The sequence below is a fragment of the Cherax quadricarinatus genome, chromosome 31 (assembly GCF_038502225.1).
Source record: "Cherax quadricarinatus isolate ZL_2023a chromosome 31, ASM3850222v1, whole genome shotgun sequence".
In the NCBI taxonomy this organism is placed as follows: domain Eukaryota; kingdom Metazoa; phylum Arthropoda; class Malacostraca; order Decapoda; family Parastacidae; genus Cherax; species Cherax quadricarinatus.
In genome coordinates this window covers 34,539,769-34,552,949 of record NC_091322.1, presented here as the reverse complement: position 1 = coordinate 34,552,949, position 13,181 = coordinate 34,539,769, and the positions used below count along the sequence as shown (strand labels likewise).

Below are 13,181 nucleotides of genomic sequence, written 5' to 3'. Positions count from 1 at the left end.
CCCTTTCATTCTACGTAATGCCTCACGTACCTCCACCACACTTACATTCTGCTCTTCTTCACTCCTAAAAGATGGTATACCTCCCTGGCCAGTGCATGAAATTACCGCCTCCCTTTCTTCCTTAACATTTAAAAGTTCCTCAAAATATTCTCGCCATCTACCTAATACCTCCCTCTCCCCATCTACTAACTCTCCTACTCTGTTTTTAACTGAAAAATCCATACTTTCCCTAGGCTTTCTTAACTTGTTTAACTCACTCCAAAATTTTTTCTTATTTTCATTAAAATTTCTTGACAGTGCCTCTCCCACTCTTTCATCTGCTCTCCTTTTGCACTCTCTCACCACTCTCTTCACCTAACACTTCTGCTTTGTAAAAACCTCTCGTAAGCTACCTTTTTCTCTTTTATCACACCCTTTATTTCATCATTCCACCAATCACTCCTCTTTCCTCCTGCCCCCACCCTCCTATAACCACAAACTTCTGCCCCACATTCTAATACTGCATTTTTAAAACTATTCCAACCCTCTTCAACCCCCCCACTACTCATCTTTGCACTAGCCCACCTTTCTGCCAATAGTCGCTTATATCTCGCCCGAACTTCCTCCTCCCTTAGTTTATACACTTTCACCTCCCTCTTACTTGTTGTTGCCACCTTCCTCTTTTCCCATCTACCTCTTACTCTAACTGTAGCTACAACTAAATAATGATCCGATATATCAGTTGCCCCTCTATAAACATGTACATCCTGGAGCCTACCCATCAACCTTTTATCCACCAATACATAATCTAACAAACTACTTTCATTACGTGCTACATCATACCTTGTATATTTATTTATCCTCTTTTTCATAAAATATGTATTACTTATTACCAAATTTCTTTCTACACATAGCTCAATTAAAGGCTCCCCATTTACATTTACCCCTGGCACCCCAAATTTACCTACTACTCCCTCCATAACATTTTTACCCACTTTAGCATTGAAATCCCCAACCACCATTACTCTCACACTTGATTCAAAACTCCCCACGCATTCACTCAACATTTCCCAGAATCTCTCTCTCTCCTCTACACTTCTCTCTTCTCCAGGTGCATACACGCTTACTATAACCCACTTTTCACATCCAATCTTTATTTTACTCCACATAATCCTTGAATTTATACATTTGTAGTCCCTCTTTTCCTGCCATAGCTTATCCTTCAACATTATTGCTACTCCTTCTTTAGCTCTAACTCTATTTGAAACCCCTGACCTAATCCCATTTATTCCTCTCCATTGAAACTCTCCCACCCCCTTCAGCTTTGTTTCACTTAAAGCCAGGACATCCAGTTTCTTCTCATTCATAACATCCACAATCATCTCTTTCTTATCATTTGCACAACATCCACGCACATTCAGACTTCCCACTTTGACAATTTTCTTCTTCTTATTCTTTTTAGTAATCTTTACAGGAAAAGGGGTTACTAGCCCATTGTTCCCGGCATTTTAGTTGACTTTTACAACACGCATGGCTTACGGAGGAAAGATTCTTATTCCACTTCCCCATGGATATAAAAGGAAAAGTAATAAGACCAAGAACTATTAAGATAAAATCAAAGAAAACTCAGATGAGTGTGTATAAATAAACGTGTACATGTATGTGTAGTGTGACCTAAGTGTAAGTAGAAGTAGCAAGACGTACCTGTAATCTTGCATATTTATGAGACAGACAAAAGACACCAGCAATCCTACCATCATGTAAAACAATTACAGGCTTTCGTTTTACCCTCACTTGGCAGGACGGTAGTACCTCCCTGGGTGGTTGCTGTCTACCAACCTACTACCTACATATATATATATATATATATATATATATATATATATATATATATATATATATATATATATATATATATATATATATGCACACACACACATACATACATATACGCGCGCGCGCGCGCGCGCGCACACACACACACACACACACACACACACACACACACACACACACACACACACACACACACACACACACACACACACACACACACACACGTATATATATTTCGCAAAAGATTCGGGTAACTCCACAGTTTATTTTCAAGGATTCGTGAAATCTACATTTTTTCAGTTTTGTAAATATGTCAAATGATTACAGAGGAAAAATAATAATGTTTCTGGTTATTAATATATTCGCATAAATTTCGTTGTCGTTGTTACTGTTGCTGCATTTGAGACGTATCCCCTTGAATTTTCCGTGTATGTTGTTATTCTCGTGTTGGCCACTTGTGTGTAATTTACTTAGCGAATATACTGTGATGAAGTTGGCGGGTTATATGGAGGGTGAGAGCAAGAGGAAAGAGGTAATGGAACAAGCATGGTGAATGTAACTCAGCAGGGAGGGCAAGGATGGAGATTATGAAGCTGCTTTTGAAAAGGACCTTGAAATTTCTTTTGGTAAATGGGTAAAGGAATGGTAGTGATTGTTGGGCAGGTAGTGAGCTGTGGGAGAGCTTTAGTTTTTTACTCATATACGTGAAGGAATCGGCTGTCTTGAGGGGGAAGTGCCTTGGTATCACCACGGTGAGGAGGGTTTATGTTGTCTAGTCTTGAGTAGGATGGAGGAAAGCATGGGCAGGAGGAGGATGACCTTCCTGCCCAGTATTCTTCTTTGGTAAGAGAAGGACATACCTTTCTATCCTTAGTTTTCGTTCGTGAGGGAAGGAGGTGCTATCCTCCTTTCTAATTCTTATCTTCTTTGTGGGGGGGGGAGGTACCTATCTACACGTGATAATCATTATTTGAGGAAGAATGTGCCTAGTTATCCATGATCCTCTTTGGTGGGAGGTGGTGTCTACCTTCCTCTGGTGTCTACCTACTCCTGGTGTCTACCTACCCCTGGTGTCTACATATCCCTGGGGTCTACTTACCCCTGGTGTCTACCCCTGGTGTCTACCTACCCCTGGTGTCTACCTACCCCTGGTGTCTACATACCCCTGGTGTCTACATATCCCTGGGGTCTACTTACCCCTGGTGTCTACCCCTGGTGTCTACCTACCCCTGGTGTCTACCTACCCCTGGTGTCTACATACCCCTGGTGTCTACATACCCCTGGTGTCTACCTACCCCTGGTGTCTATATACCCCTGGTGTCTACCTACCCCTGGTGTCTACCTACCCCTGGTGTCTACATACCCCTGGTGTCTACATACCCCTGGTGTCTACCTACCCCTGGTGTCTACATACCCCTGGTGTCTACCTACCCCTGGTGTCTACCTACCCCTGGTGTCTACCTACCCCTGGTGTCTACATATCCCTGGGGTCTAATTACCCCTGGTGTCTACCTACCCCTGGTGTCTACATACCCCTGGTGTCTACATACCCCTGGTGTCTACATACCCCTGGTGTCTACATACCCCTGGTGTCTACATACCCCTGGTGTCTACATACCCCTGGTGTCTACCTACCCCTGGTGTCTATATACCCCTGGTGTCTACCTACCCCTGGTGTCTACCTACCCCTGGTGTCTATATACCCCTGGTGTCTACCTACCCCTGGTGTCTACCTACCCCTGGTGTCTACATACCTCTGGTGTCTACATACCCCTGGTGTCTACCTACCCCTGGTGTCTACCTACCCCTGGTGTCTACCTACCCCTGGTGTCTACATACCCCTGGTGTCTACCTACCCCTGGTGTCTACCTACCCCTGGTGTCTACATACCCCTGGTGTCTACCTACCCCTGGTGTCTACCTACCCCTGGTGTCTACCTACCCCTGGTGTCTACCTACCCCTGGTGTCTACCTACCCCTGGTGTCTACCTACCCCTGGTGTCTACCTACCCCTGGTGTCTACATACCCCTGGTGTCTACCTACCCAGGTTCTCTTGACATTACTTCCCTTACTTCGTTATCATCGTCTCTTCATCATAAGAACGTATACGGTTATTTTTTTTGGCTATAACATTTAAGGTTCCATAAGAGGGAGATGATGGTTGTGGTAGTGAAGTCACCTAGGTAAGGATCGGGCGCGCACAGCTCTCCTGTATCAACTGTTTGCCCACGTCTTCGGTATTTTTGCCTAATTTGAGGTTCTAATATAATTCGAAGAGGTCCTTTGATGTTACCTCTCTATTGCTTAACTTGGTGTAATATAATTTTTCTTGTAATTGATATATAATTGAGATTAGTTTTTGCCTATAATTGCATGTCCACGAGTTTGTGTATGTTTGTGTTGGCAAGAGCGCTGAATGACGTCATAGCTGCAAGCGCTCATTGAAGGTTAAAACTTCGTTGTTCGATCCTCTGGTGAAGTAAGATGGAGCTCTCTTAACCTGTCTTCAAATCCCAGTCCTCGTATTTCTGGGATCAGCCTTGTAGCAAGCCTCTCAACTTTCTCCATTTTCTTGGTACACTTGATGAGATGAGGATTTGATGGAGGTGCGTCACAGGATGACACAGGTCGCTGGAAGATGCCTGTGTGTAGGAGCCTTAGTGGTAGAAAGTATTAAATTGGAGAGCCACCACTAAGAATCAAAGTGAAAATACGTAAGACTAAATTTCCAAAAACGGAAATGGAAGAAAGAGGCAGGAAGCAGAGAAAACACCTTTAAGGAGACAAGCCGTTGAAAATCGGGAGTAATGAGACACCTGTGCAGATGGAGATAGTACACACTGAAGCATGGGGAGACACCTCACATGGCGTCAGCACAGATTAAAAAAAAAATATGTAAATATTATGCTAGATATGTAAATATTATGCTAGATATGAAAAAAAGTGCCCCCAAATAAATGGGGAAAAATGTTGCCTTGAAGAAAGATGTGATTTCTGCCATCCTGAGAGGTGCAAAGATTCACCTAAAGAAGGAATATGTTTTGACATAGACTATCCTTCTATTTTTTGCACGTAAGAGGCACTAGGAGGAGCAGACGTAAACATTTTTTTTAGGCGTAAAGATAAAAGAAGACAAATAATAAAAACAACGATAATAACAATCACAGATTCAGGACGGACTCTTTTTATATCCCTTCTATCCCAGCAGGTGGGATAGAAGGAATATAAAGGAGTTACTACATCCCTAAAATTCTGCACAAGAGTACTTACAACAACCAACCTAATCAGGAAGGAATAATACCGGACACACCAAGAGTACTAACAGAAGGCACCCAAGAACACACCAAGAGTACTAACAGAAGGCACCCAAGAACACACCAAGAGTACTAACAGAAGGCACCCAAGAACATGTGGAAGCCAAACTGGTATCACATACACTACTAAATTAGTCATTATTAAAAATTTTAATTCGATACAAGTCAGGTATATTATATTTTCTCTTTTTGTTAGTATTCGAAGGCTAAAAACAAAGATGAGAAGTGAAGTTCTTCATAGATGACCTCCACACACAAGCAGATGGAATAATTAGAGCTTTTCCAGAACACAGTAGAAAGTTCTTAGTAAAGTTGATTTTCTAAAATTTAATTTGTATGGATGTGATAGGGTAAATAAGTTGCAGGGAGAAAGAAGTCTGTGTATAAAAACTCAGTTGCACAGTTGTGGATAATCTGAGATATAGACAGTGAGAGAGTATGTTTAATAAATTCACTTTCAACAATGTAAGAATTGACTGAGATAACATAAAAAGTTAGCTAAAATATTAACTGGAAAACTATCCTGATCACTCTTAACTCAGTTCATTGTATGAACGGAGTTAAGAATACAAGATCTGTCTATCCCACTGAGAATGCTTAAGAGATCAAAACACAAATAACCCGCACGTAGAAGAGAGGAGCTTACGACGACGTTTCGGTCCGACTTGGACCGAAACGTCGTCGTAAGCTCCTCTCTTCTATGTGCGGGTTATTTGTGTATGGTTCCAGTCACAGTATTGTGCCATTTTGTTATTTAAGAGATCAAACTTAGAAAGAGAACGTAGAAGACTTGCCAGAAGAATAAAAAAAATCTTAAATGTTAAAAAAAAAAAAACGCATGCATTGCAATAAAGACAAATAAACGTAAACAAATTGTGGATATAGAGCATAAACTCAGTCAAAAGAAGCCCAAAAAATGGGAAATTGCGAAAAATCCTAATATTTTCACATATACAAAATGAAAGTCAAAAACTTCTTTCAACGTTAGTTCTCTACTCAAACGAGATTTATACGTAAAAGACAAAAAAAAAAAAATGAGCGAAATTCTCAAAGAACGATGTGAATCAGTGTTCAGTAATCCAATCGACTCCCCCGACAGTTGAAGATATAGATAAATTCTCACTTATGTTTACTACAAATTATATACATGTGTCATTAGCACAAATCCTTTAGACTCAGGACTTGGCCTGATTCCGGGAATTAGTTATTTGTAAAGTAATGCAAAGTACTATTGTCACGAACACGAAGTGCAGACATAGCTCCTCCTCAAACAGGAGGTAGCAAAAATTGCAGATAAGCAGCACTAACATCACACGTAGTAAAAAGTCTGAAATGGTGCTGATATGTCAGTTTAATGTTTATACTAGAAAGTGTGACCTACCTAACCCAGGTCACCGTGGATTTAGAGCAGGAAGATGTCGCTAGTTACAAATATTAGATCATCAGGACAAACGAACAAACACTTCGGAAGAAAACCAAACCGCACGTGGGGTTTACACAGAATTTGTGAAAGCATTTGACAAATGTGACCATGGAGTGATATCTCATAAAATGTGGTCGATGTAGCAGGAAATATAGGAATATGGATATTCAAATTTTTAGCAAACCGAGCAGAGATTGGTGGTAAACAAAACAAAAGTGAGTTTAAGTAAAGTCAAAAGTTCAGTATTCCAAGGCACAGTCCTAGCACCTTTACTGTTCCAGATCAACCAGGCTGTGATGGATATGTGGGGTGGCGGGCCTCCAGCAGGTGCGAGCCAAGACGGGACTCACAGCACTGATTTCAAGTTGGAAAAAATTAGATTCAGGAAGGATAAAGGAAAGCACTGGTTTGGTAACAGAGTTGTGGACGAGTGAAACAAACTCCCAAGTACCGTCATTGAAGCTAAAACATTGTGTAGTTTTAAAAACAGGTTAGATAAATACATGAGTGGATGTGGGTAGGTGTGAGTTGGAGCTGACTAGCTTGGGTCAGTGGATTAGGCCGGTAGGTGACTTGGTCCTGCCTCGCATGGGTCAATAGGCCTGCAGCGTTCCTTCTATCTTATGTTCTTCTTATATAAGGAATATCCTCATAGCAGACTCGTAACAATACTGGTCATAGCTTCGTATCATACTTTGTGGACGGTACCAAAATAAGTATGAAAATCGTCTTAGTAGAATATACAAAAAAATTACAATCACACATCAAAAAAGTCTTTCAGAGAATCAGTTAATGTAACATGATTTTCAGTGGTGAGAACTCTCAACTACTTACATATGAGAAAAATGAAGAACATAAAACGAACACAGAATGCAGAACGTAGTCAAACCATCTTAAGTAACATCAAGAAGCCAGATGTATTATTTCGAGAACACAGTATAGTACCAAAAAAAAAAAAATGACAGGGTGAATAATAAATTAAAAAAAGAGAGAATACCAGTGATGGTACTTTTCAAATCACTTGTTCTCTCACGTCAAGAATATTGTTCTGTGCTCACAACTCCATTCAACGCAAGAGAAACATCAGAGCTGGAAAATATAGAGAGATCGTTTTTTATCCGTATACCTATGACTAGTTTCGAAAGATTTTTCAACCCTGGCTTCAGGCTGTGTTTTACTGTTGATTGCTTGTTCATCCAGGATGTTGGTGTTGGTGGCCCGCTGCCCCTCATATCTATCACAGCCTTGTGATATATATGTGGGTTACTTTGTGGAGGCAGAGACTGCTTACTCGTGAAATTTACTCGCCTCAAAGTACTTGGAATGTATTCTTTGGAGCGGACAGTGATATATTATGCACCTGGAATATATTAGACGCTCATTTCTTATTTATATACAATACTAAAACAATTTACTGGAATGAGAGATGGAGGTGGTGTAAAATTGATTCAGGGGAAAGGGGGCGCCATGAGCACAATAAGAGAACGCTGTCAACATCAGTAGTCCAAGACTCTTCAAGGTTTTACCAGTATATATCGGAAATATTGCCCGAACTGTGTACAAGTCTTCAAGAGGAAGCTGGATTATTACATCCCCCCCTCCCTTCCCCCAGGTACCAGATCAACCAGGCTCTGAAGGATATGTGGGCCAGCAAACTGCAGACAGCGACAGGCTGATTTAACGGCGCTCCACGAGTAAACTTGTCTAATGTCCAGGCTGTAGGGTAGAAAAATCCTCGACATGGTGACACAGGTATATCAGAGGGGCGTTGATGTTAGAAAGTTGGAGGGAGGTTGTGAGGGTGAGGTGGAGGTGTGGCGCGTTAAAGTGGCGCTGCTTGAGAATAATGTTACTGAGGAGGCTCTCTCTAGCCATCATATCTTTGTCGACCCCGAGGGTGAGAGAGAGAGAGAGAGAGAGAGAATGGGGGGAAAGGGGAGCATTAGAGGGAGAAGGCAGGAGAGAAAGAGGGCCAGGATTACTGGTTTCAGTGCATGGAATTCTCCTCCAGCACTTAATTAGTCATCTTTCTCATCCTTTACCAACTTTAGACTGATGAAGTACTTCTTAATATCCTTATGTCTCATTTGGCAGTGTTTTAGTTACCATATCCCTCCTTGTCCCTGGTCCTTGCATTTCAAACAGTCCATTCTTATCTGCCCTATCAATTCCTAAGAGTATCTTATACCTAATTATTATTCTCTCTCTTTCTCTCTCTCTGCTAGGTCTATTAAGTGTAGTTCCTTTAGTCTTTTCCTCATAGTGCATTTCTATTCCGTTTAGGTAATAGTGGAAACCTCTCGGCTTTCTTTTAGCTTTTTTACTCCGTGACTGGTCTGACATACGTCATACACAGTGTCATAAATGATTTTATATTAAAGTCCCTGAAGAGTGTCATGAGGTTCTCCAACCTTCCAGAAGTTATATAGTAGATGTATATCTCCGGCGATCTCTTAAGTGAGATGTGTTCTCCCGGGTCGTTCTCTCTTTCTTTGTGGGATCTAAACACCCAACTTTAATTCGATCTCCGGTCTTACCTTCCCTTCCCTGATCTTCCTGACCCGGCATTTTTTTCGAATTAAATTGGAGCAGCCACTTGTTAAACCAATTTTGCAATCTGTCTATCCCCCGTCATTATATGTTATTATACTCATTAAACTTGTATTATATGTACACACACACATGACTGTATATCCTCTGACAGATCATATTCGCGTTTGTTTGTGCTTGTATGTGTACTTGGTTCTGACGTTCGATTTTTATTAATTCGATCACATTTTAAGCTATGGAAAATTCACCGTGATCTTTAATCTCGAAGCATCTCCCTGCCACTAGATGGCAGTGCTAGGAATACAGTTAATAAATAATGCAAATATATACGTTAATATAACAATTCACCTCATCATGTATTCGAGAAATAAATGTGTTTTAAGTGTACTGGTATGTTTCCTACTCTCCGTATTTCTTACACTGTTTTCTCTGTGTTTACTTTAGTGACATAAAAGAAAGTTTTTATCAGCTGAGGAACACACAAAAGACGCGTGTGTCTTGACAACTGCCCTGGAATGAACGGGTTCATAAAACGGGGCGGTCATTCTCCTGCATCAACTTGATTGTGATGGTGTTCAGCCGTGATATTGGCAGGGTGAAGTGGCACGTCGTATGGGTCTAATAACCTTGGTTTATGCCGTCTTTGTGAAGCATTGCCAGGGTGATTACTGCAGCTGGTTGGTGGGTAATGGTGGCCGTGTGTGGGAGGCAGAGAGTCTGGTGCACACGTTGTGTGTGTGTGTGTGTGTGTGTGTGTGTGTATGTATGTATGTATGTATGTATGTATGTATATATGTGAAGGAAGAGGAGCTGGGCCAGAGAGTTTAGTATAATATATACTGTCACGAAGCTCACTTCATCATAAGCTTGACTACCGTTTCAGAAATGTCATCATCTGTCATCTGTTTCTTGCTCTCTTTCCTTCTGCTCTTCCTGGTATTTGTTCTTCTTACTTTCTTTTCCTGCCTTTTTCTACTTTGACATTTCCTGGGCTTTATTTATTCTGTGTACTGCATATCGAAAGTGGATCCCTCGAATGCACTCAACCCATTGTCTCTTCCTTCGTCCTGTCTAATTCTCGATCTCTTCGTTTCGCTTTTTTTTTATCGTCTCTTTCTCTCCAACAGACTTGCGGTAGCGGAAATTACCCACCGTTTTCTTGAGTTTTGATAAAACAAATATTTAACGTGTTTTTTTTTATCAGATGTGTTACCTGAAGACTGTTAAGTTATCAAGAGCAAAATGTTCATTTAATCCACGTCATGCTTATGGTGAATTCTCTTACAGGCGATAAGGTGAAATTTATATATATACACATATATACCAAGGAAAACGACGACTTTACAGTTAGAAATACCCGTAAGAGTGTAGCGGCATGTAGAGTCCGCCGTGTGGGCGAGGTGTGTGTGTGGTGAAGGGGCCAACCATGCCCTTTTGTAGGTGTTGAGCACCAGGCCTCACCACCACTTCCCCTCACCCCTTTGGAGGAGGGTGTGCAGCACCCCGTGGCGCCAGTGGGTCGTGTACACCACTAAACTAGTTCCATATTCCCCTCCTTCAAAATATAATTCTAGACCCCTCCACTGTCATCATGGAAGTGTGTGTGTTTTTTGACCCAATACGAGAAACATATCTAGAAGTGATCTCTCCTGAGAGGTAGAACTTCAGTCATCTGAAATGTGTACATGTATGGATAATGGATAACTTTAAGAAATTAAAATAGTAATGATTTGATACTCTCCCCGCCCTGACAAGAAGACCTAGATAATGTGCATTTTAAAACATGATCATTTTTCCTTTATGGGAACAGTGTACTAATGTTTTGAAACCCAGAGTTGGACGCCCACGACATGCAGTATGGGGTAAGGGCCCCGTTTTGTGTCAGTGTGTAAACATCTTTGGGGAAAGTGGCGGTGGGCCTGAGGTATAAAGTGTAAAGATGCTCGCTGACGACAAAGGTGGCGTTGATAAAATGTACGCTGGAGGCGTGGCTGTGAGCAGGGAGGTGGCTGCCTCCGTGTGACCCTCGGGCCGTACCTCCACCACCACCTCCACCTCCACCACAACCACCATCACCACCACAACCACCACAACCACCATCACCACCACCTTCACCAAGGCCAAATCACTCCCGCGGAAACCCTGCCCATCCCTTCCCTAGGGGCCATGGGCAAGAACGGCGGGGGCAAGCTGAGCCAGTGGGCCAAGATCAAGATCGTATGCAAGGTGGTGCGGGGCAAGCTACAGAAGGCGCACACTATGGGTTATCTCACTGTTCCCGGCCAAGAGGTAAAACAACAGGTCCGACCAATCTCTTAATATTTTTGATGCATGATACTCCTAAGATTTTTAATAGATGTAGCTTGTCTGTAATTTTTTTCACTGATCATTACGCTAGCTCTCATTGTTTGTGCATGATAATCCTAAGATTCATAATAGATGTAGATTTTTTATACTTGTTGCTGACCATTATTCATACATTTCAATGGAAGAAAGGCACTATGTGCAGAACAAACATATTTACTTGTGACATGTTTCCAGTGTTCTACTCTTGCGGCTACGCTTGGGACCAAGCTGACCTTGTTCACTGCCTGGTCTATCATGCTGTTGGTGTTGGCGACCCGCCGGCCCACATATCTATCATTGCCTGGTTAATCTAGCACTTATCGCTCTAAACAGAACTTTCTTGAGCGAAACGTATATAAATAATGGTTTGTTGTGCACATAGTTTGCCTGTCATACTTGTGGGCAAATGTTGCCTCTCAGGCGTTAGTTACATTTCCACGTCTCTGTAAACATTGTCCATAGTTTTGACACTTTATTACCGCATTTAGCAGGTTTGTACAGTTGTTAATAATGTAGCGTTGACTTGTTGGTAAGTTATAAGCATATTTGTATTTTGATATCCGACTCGTTCTGTTATAACCTGTGAGAAAAGTAAGCATTATTTTTTCACCTGTGTTACGTCTAAACAGCCATATTTTTTTAAGTCTACAGCATTATCCTCGTGTACAAGCCACCATCAGAAAAAGTTGATTAATTCATAGAACAGATGAGAAAGATAGTTTCCTCGAAACCCTTGAAAGTCCTACACCAAATATTTTAATTTTTGGAGAGCTGAACCTACTAAAAGTAAAAATGGAAGAAAATAGATAGCATTGAAAAGAAGGGGGGGGGGGGAGGTACTCTAGGTCACTACGTTCCTGCCAGAAATCATATAGAACGTAAGGAACAAGTGAGATATTTGGGAATAATATCAGATGATTTGTCATTTAAAAATCAGTATACAGCAAGTGCAGCAAAGACCAGGGAGAAAAGATCCGTTAGATTATGAGAACTTTGAAAACGAGAAGCAACTCTATTGATGCTAATTTTTTAAATCACTTGTGTTCTCACAGTTTGTAATATTGCTGTGTGTTACCAGTATTTACGAGATGAAAGAGATGGCAGAGCTCAAATATGTACCAAGGTCGTATTCTGCTCGCATTAACAAGAAAACACAAACTTTTGGGAACGCCTCGGTGCACTTGGATTGTTCCATAAAACTGCAAACAAAAATTTGGATGACATCTGGCAGATCATTTCACATTTCAAAAAGTAGTGACTCCAGTACTGATCATCAAGGTACACCACTATTTAAACTTAATTATTCAGCTTGATACTTGTCCCATTTGTGACGCTCATGTACTCTTTGATTCACTCTGTGACTTCTCCTTTTATCCCTGCTTTCTGCTTTTCTGCCTTGTGACTGGCTTGTCTGCAGTCCTGGAAGATTCAGTCTCTACACCCTTGTCTCTCTTGATTTATCTCAGTAACTAGTAGTACTCCAGCAACTTAGTATGTTCCTCTAGGTGATCCAGTATGCTCCTCTAGGTGATCCAGTTTCCTCCTTTTTAGGTGATCCAGTATGCTCCTCTGTAGGTGATTCAGTATGTTCCTTTCTAGGTAATCTACTATTCTTCTCTTAACAGTCCTAACTTTGGAAAGGCTGCGATTCAGTGGAACCAGCCTAGTTTAGCGCCACCTGTCTCTCCTTCTTAAACACTGGCATTACATTAGCCATCTTCTAGCTAGTCGTC

The 13,181-nt window shown here is 41.4% G+C and overlaps 1 protein-coding gene across 16 annotated transcripts in view; it reads left to right on the top strand.

The window, feature by feature from the left end:
- cyst (rho guanine nucleotide exchange factor 18 cysts) overlaps positions 1-13,181 on the top strand; it is a 1,629,610-nt gene that overhangs the window by 979,293 nt on the left and 637,136 nt on the right. For 3 of the 16 annotated variants that reach the window (XM_070090341.1, XM_070090345.1, XM_070090342.1), the window contains exon 2: positions 10,390-11,403. The exons of 11 other annotated variants lie outside the window; for them this stretch is intronic. In XM_070090341.1, coding sequence (XP_069946442.1) covers positions 11,269-11,403 — 135 coding nt within the window. In that variant the 5' untranslated portion in view covers positions 10,390-11,268. The remainder of the gene's footprint in view (positions 1-10,389; positions 11,404-13,181) is intronic. 2 more of the 16 variants (XM_070090343.1, XM_070090346.1) reach the window with 1 other exon arrangement.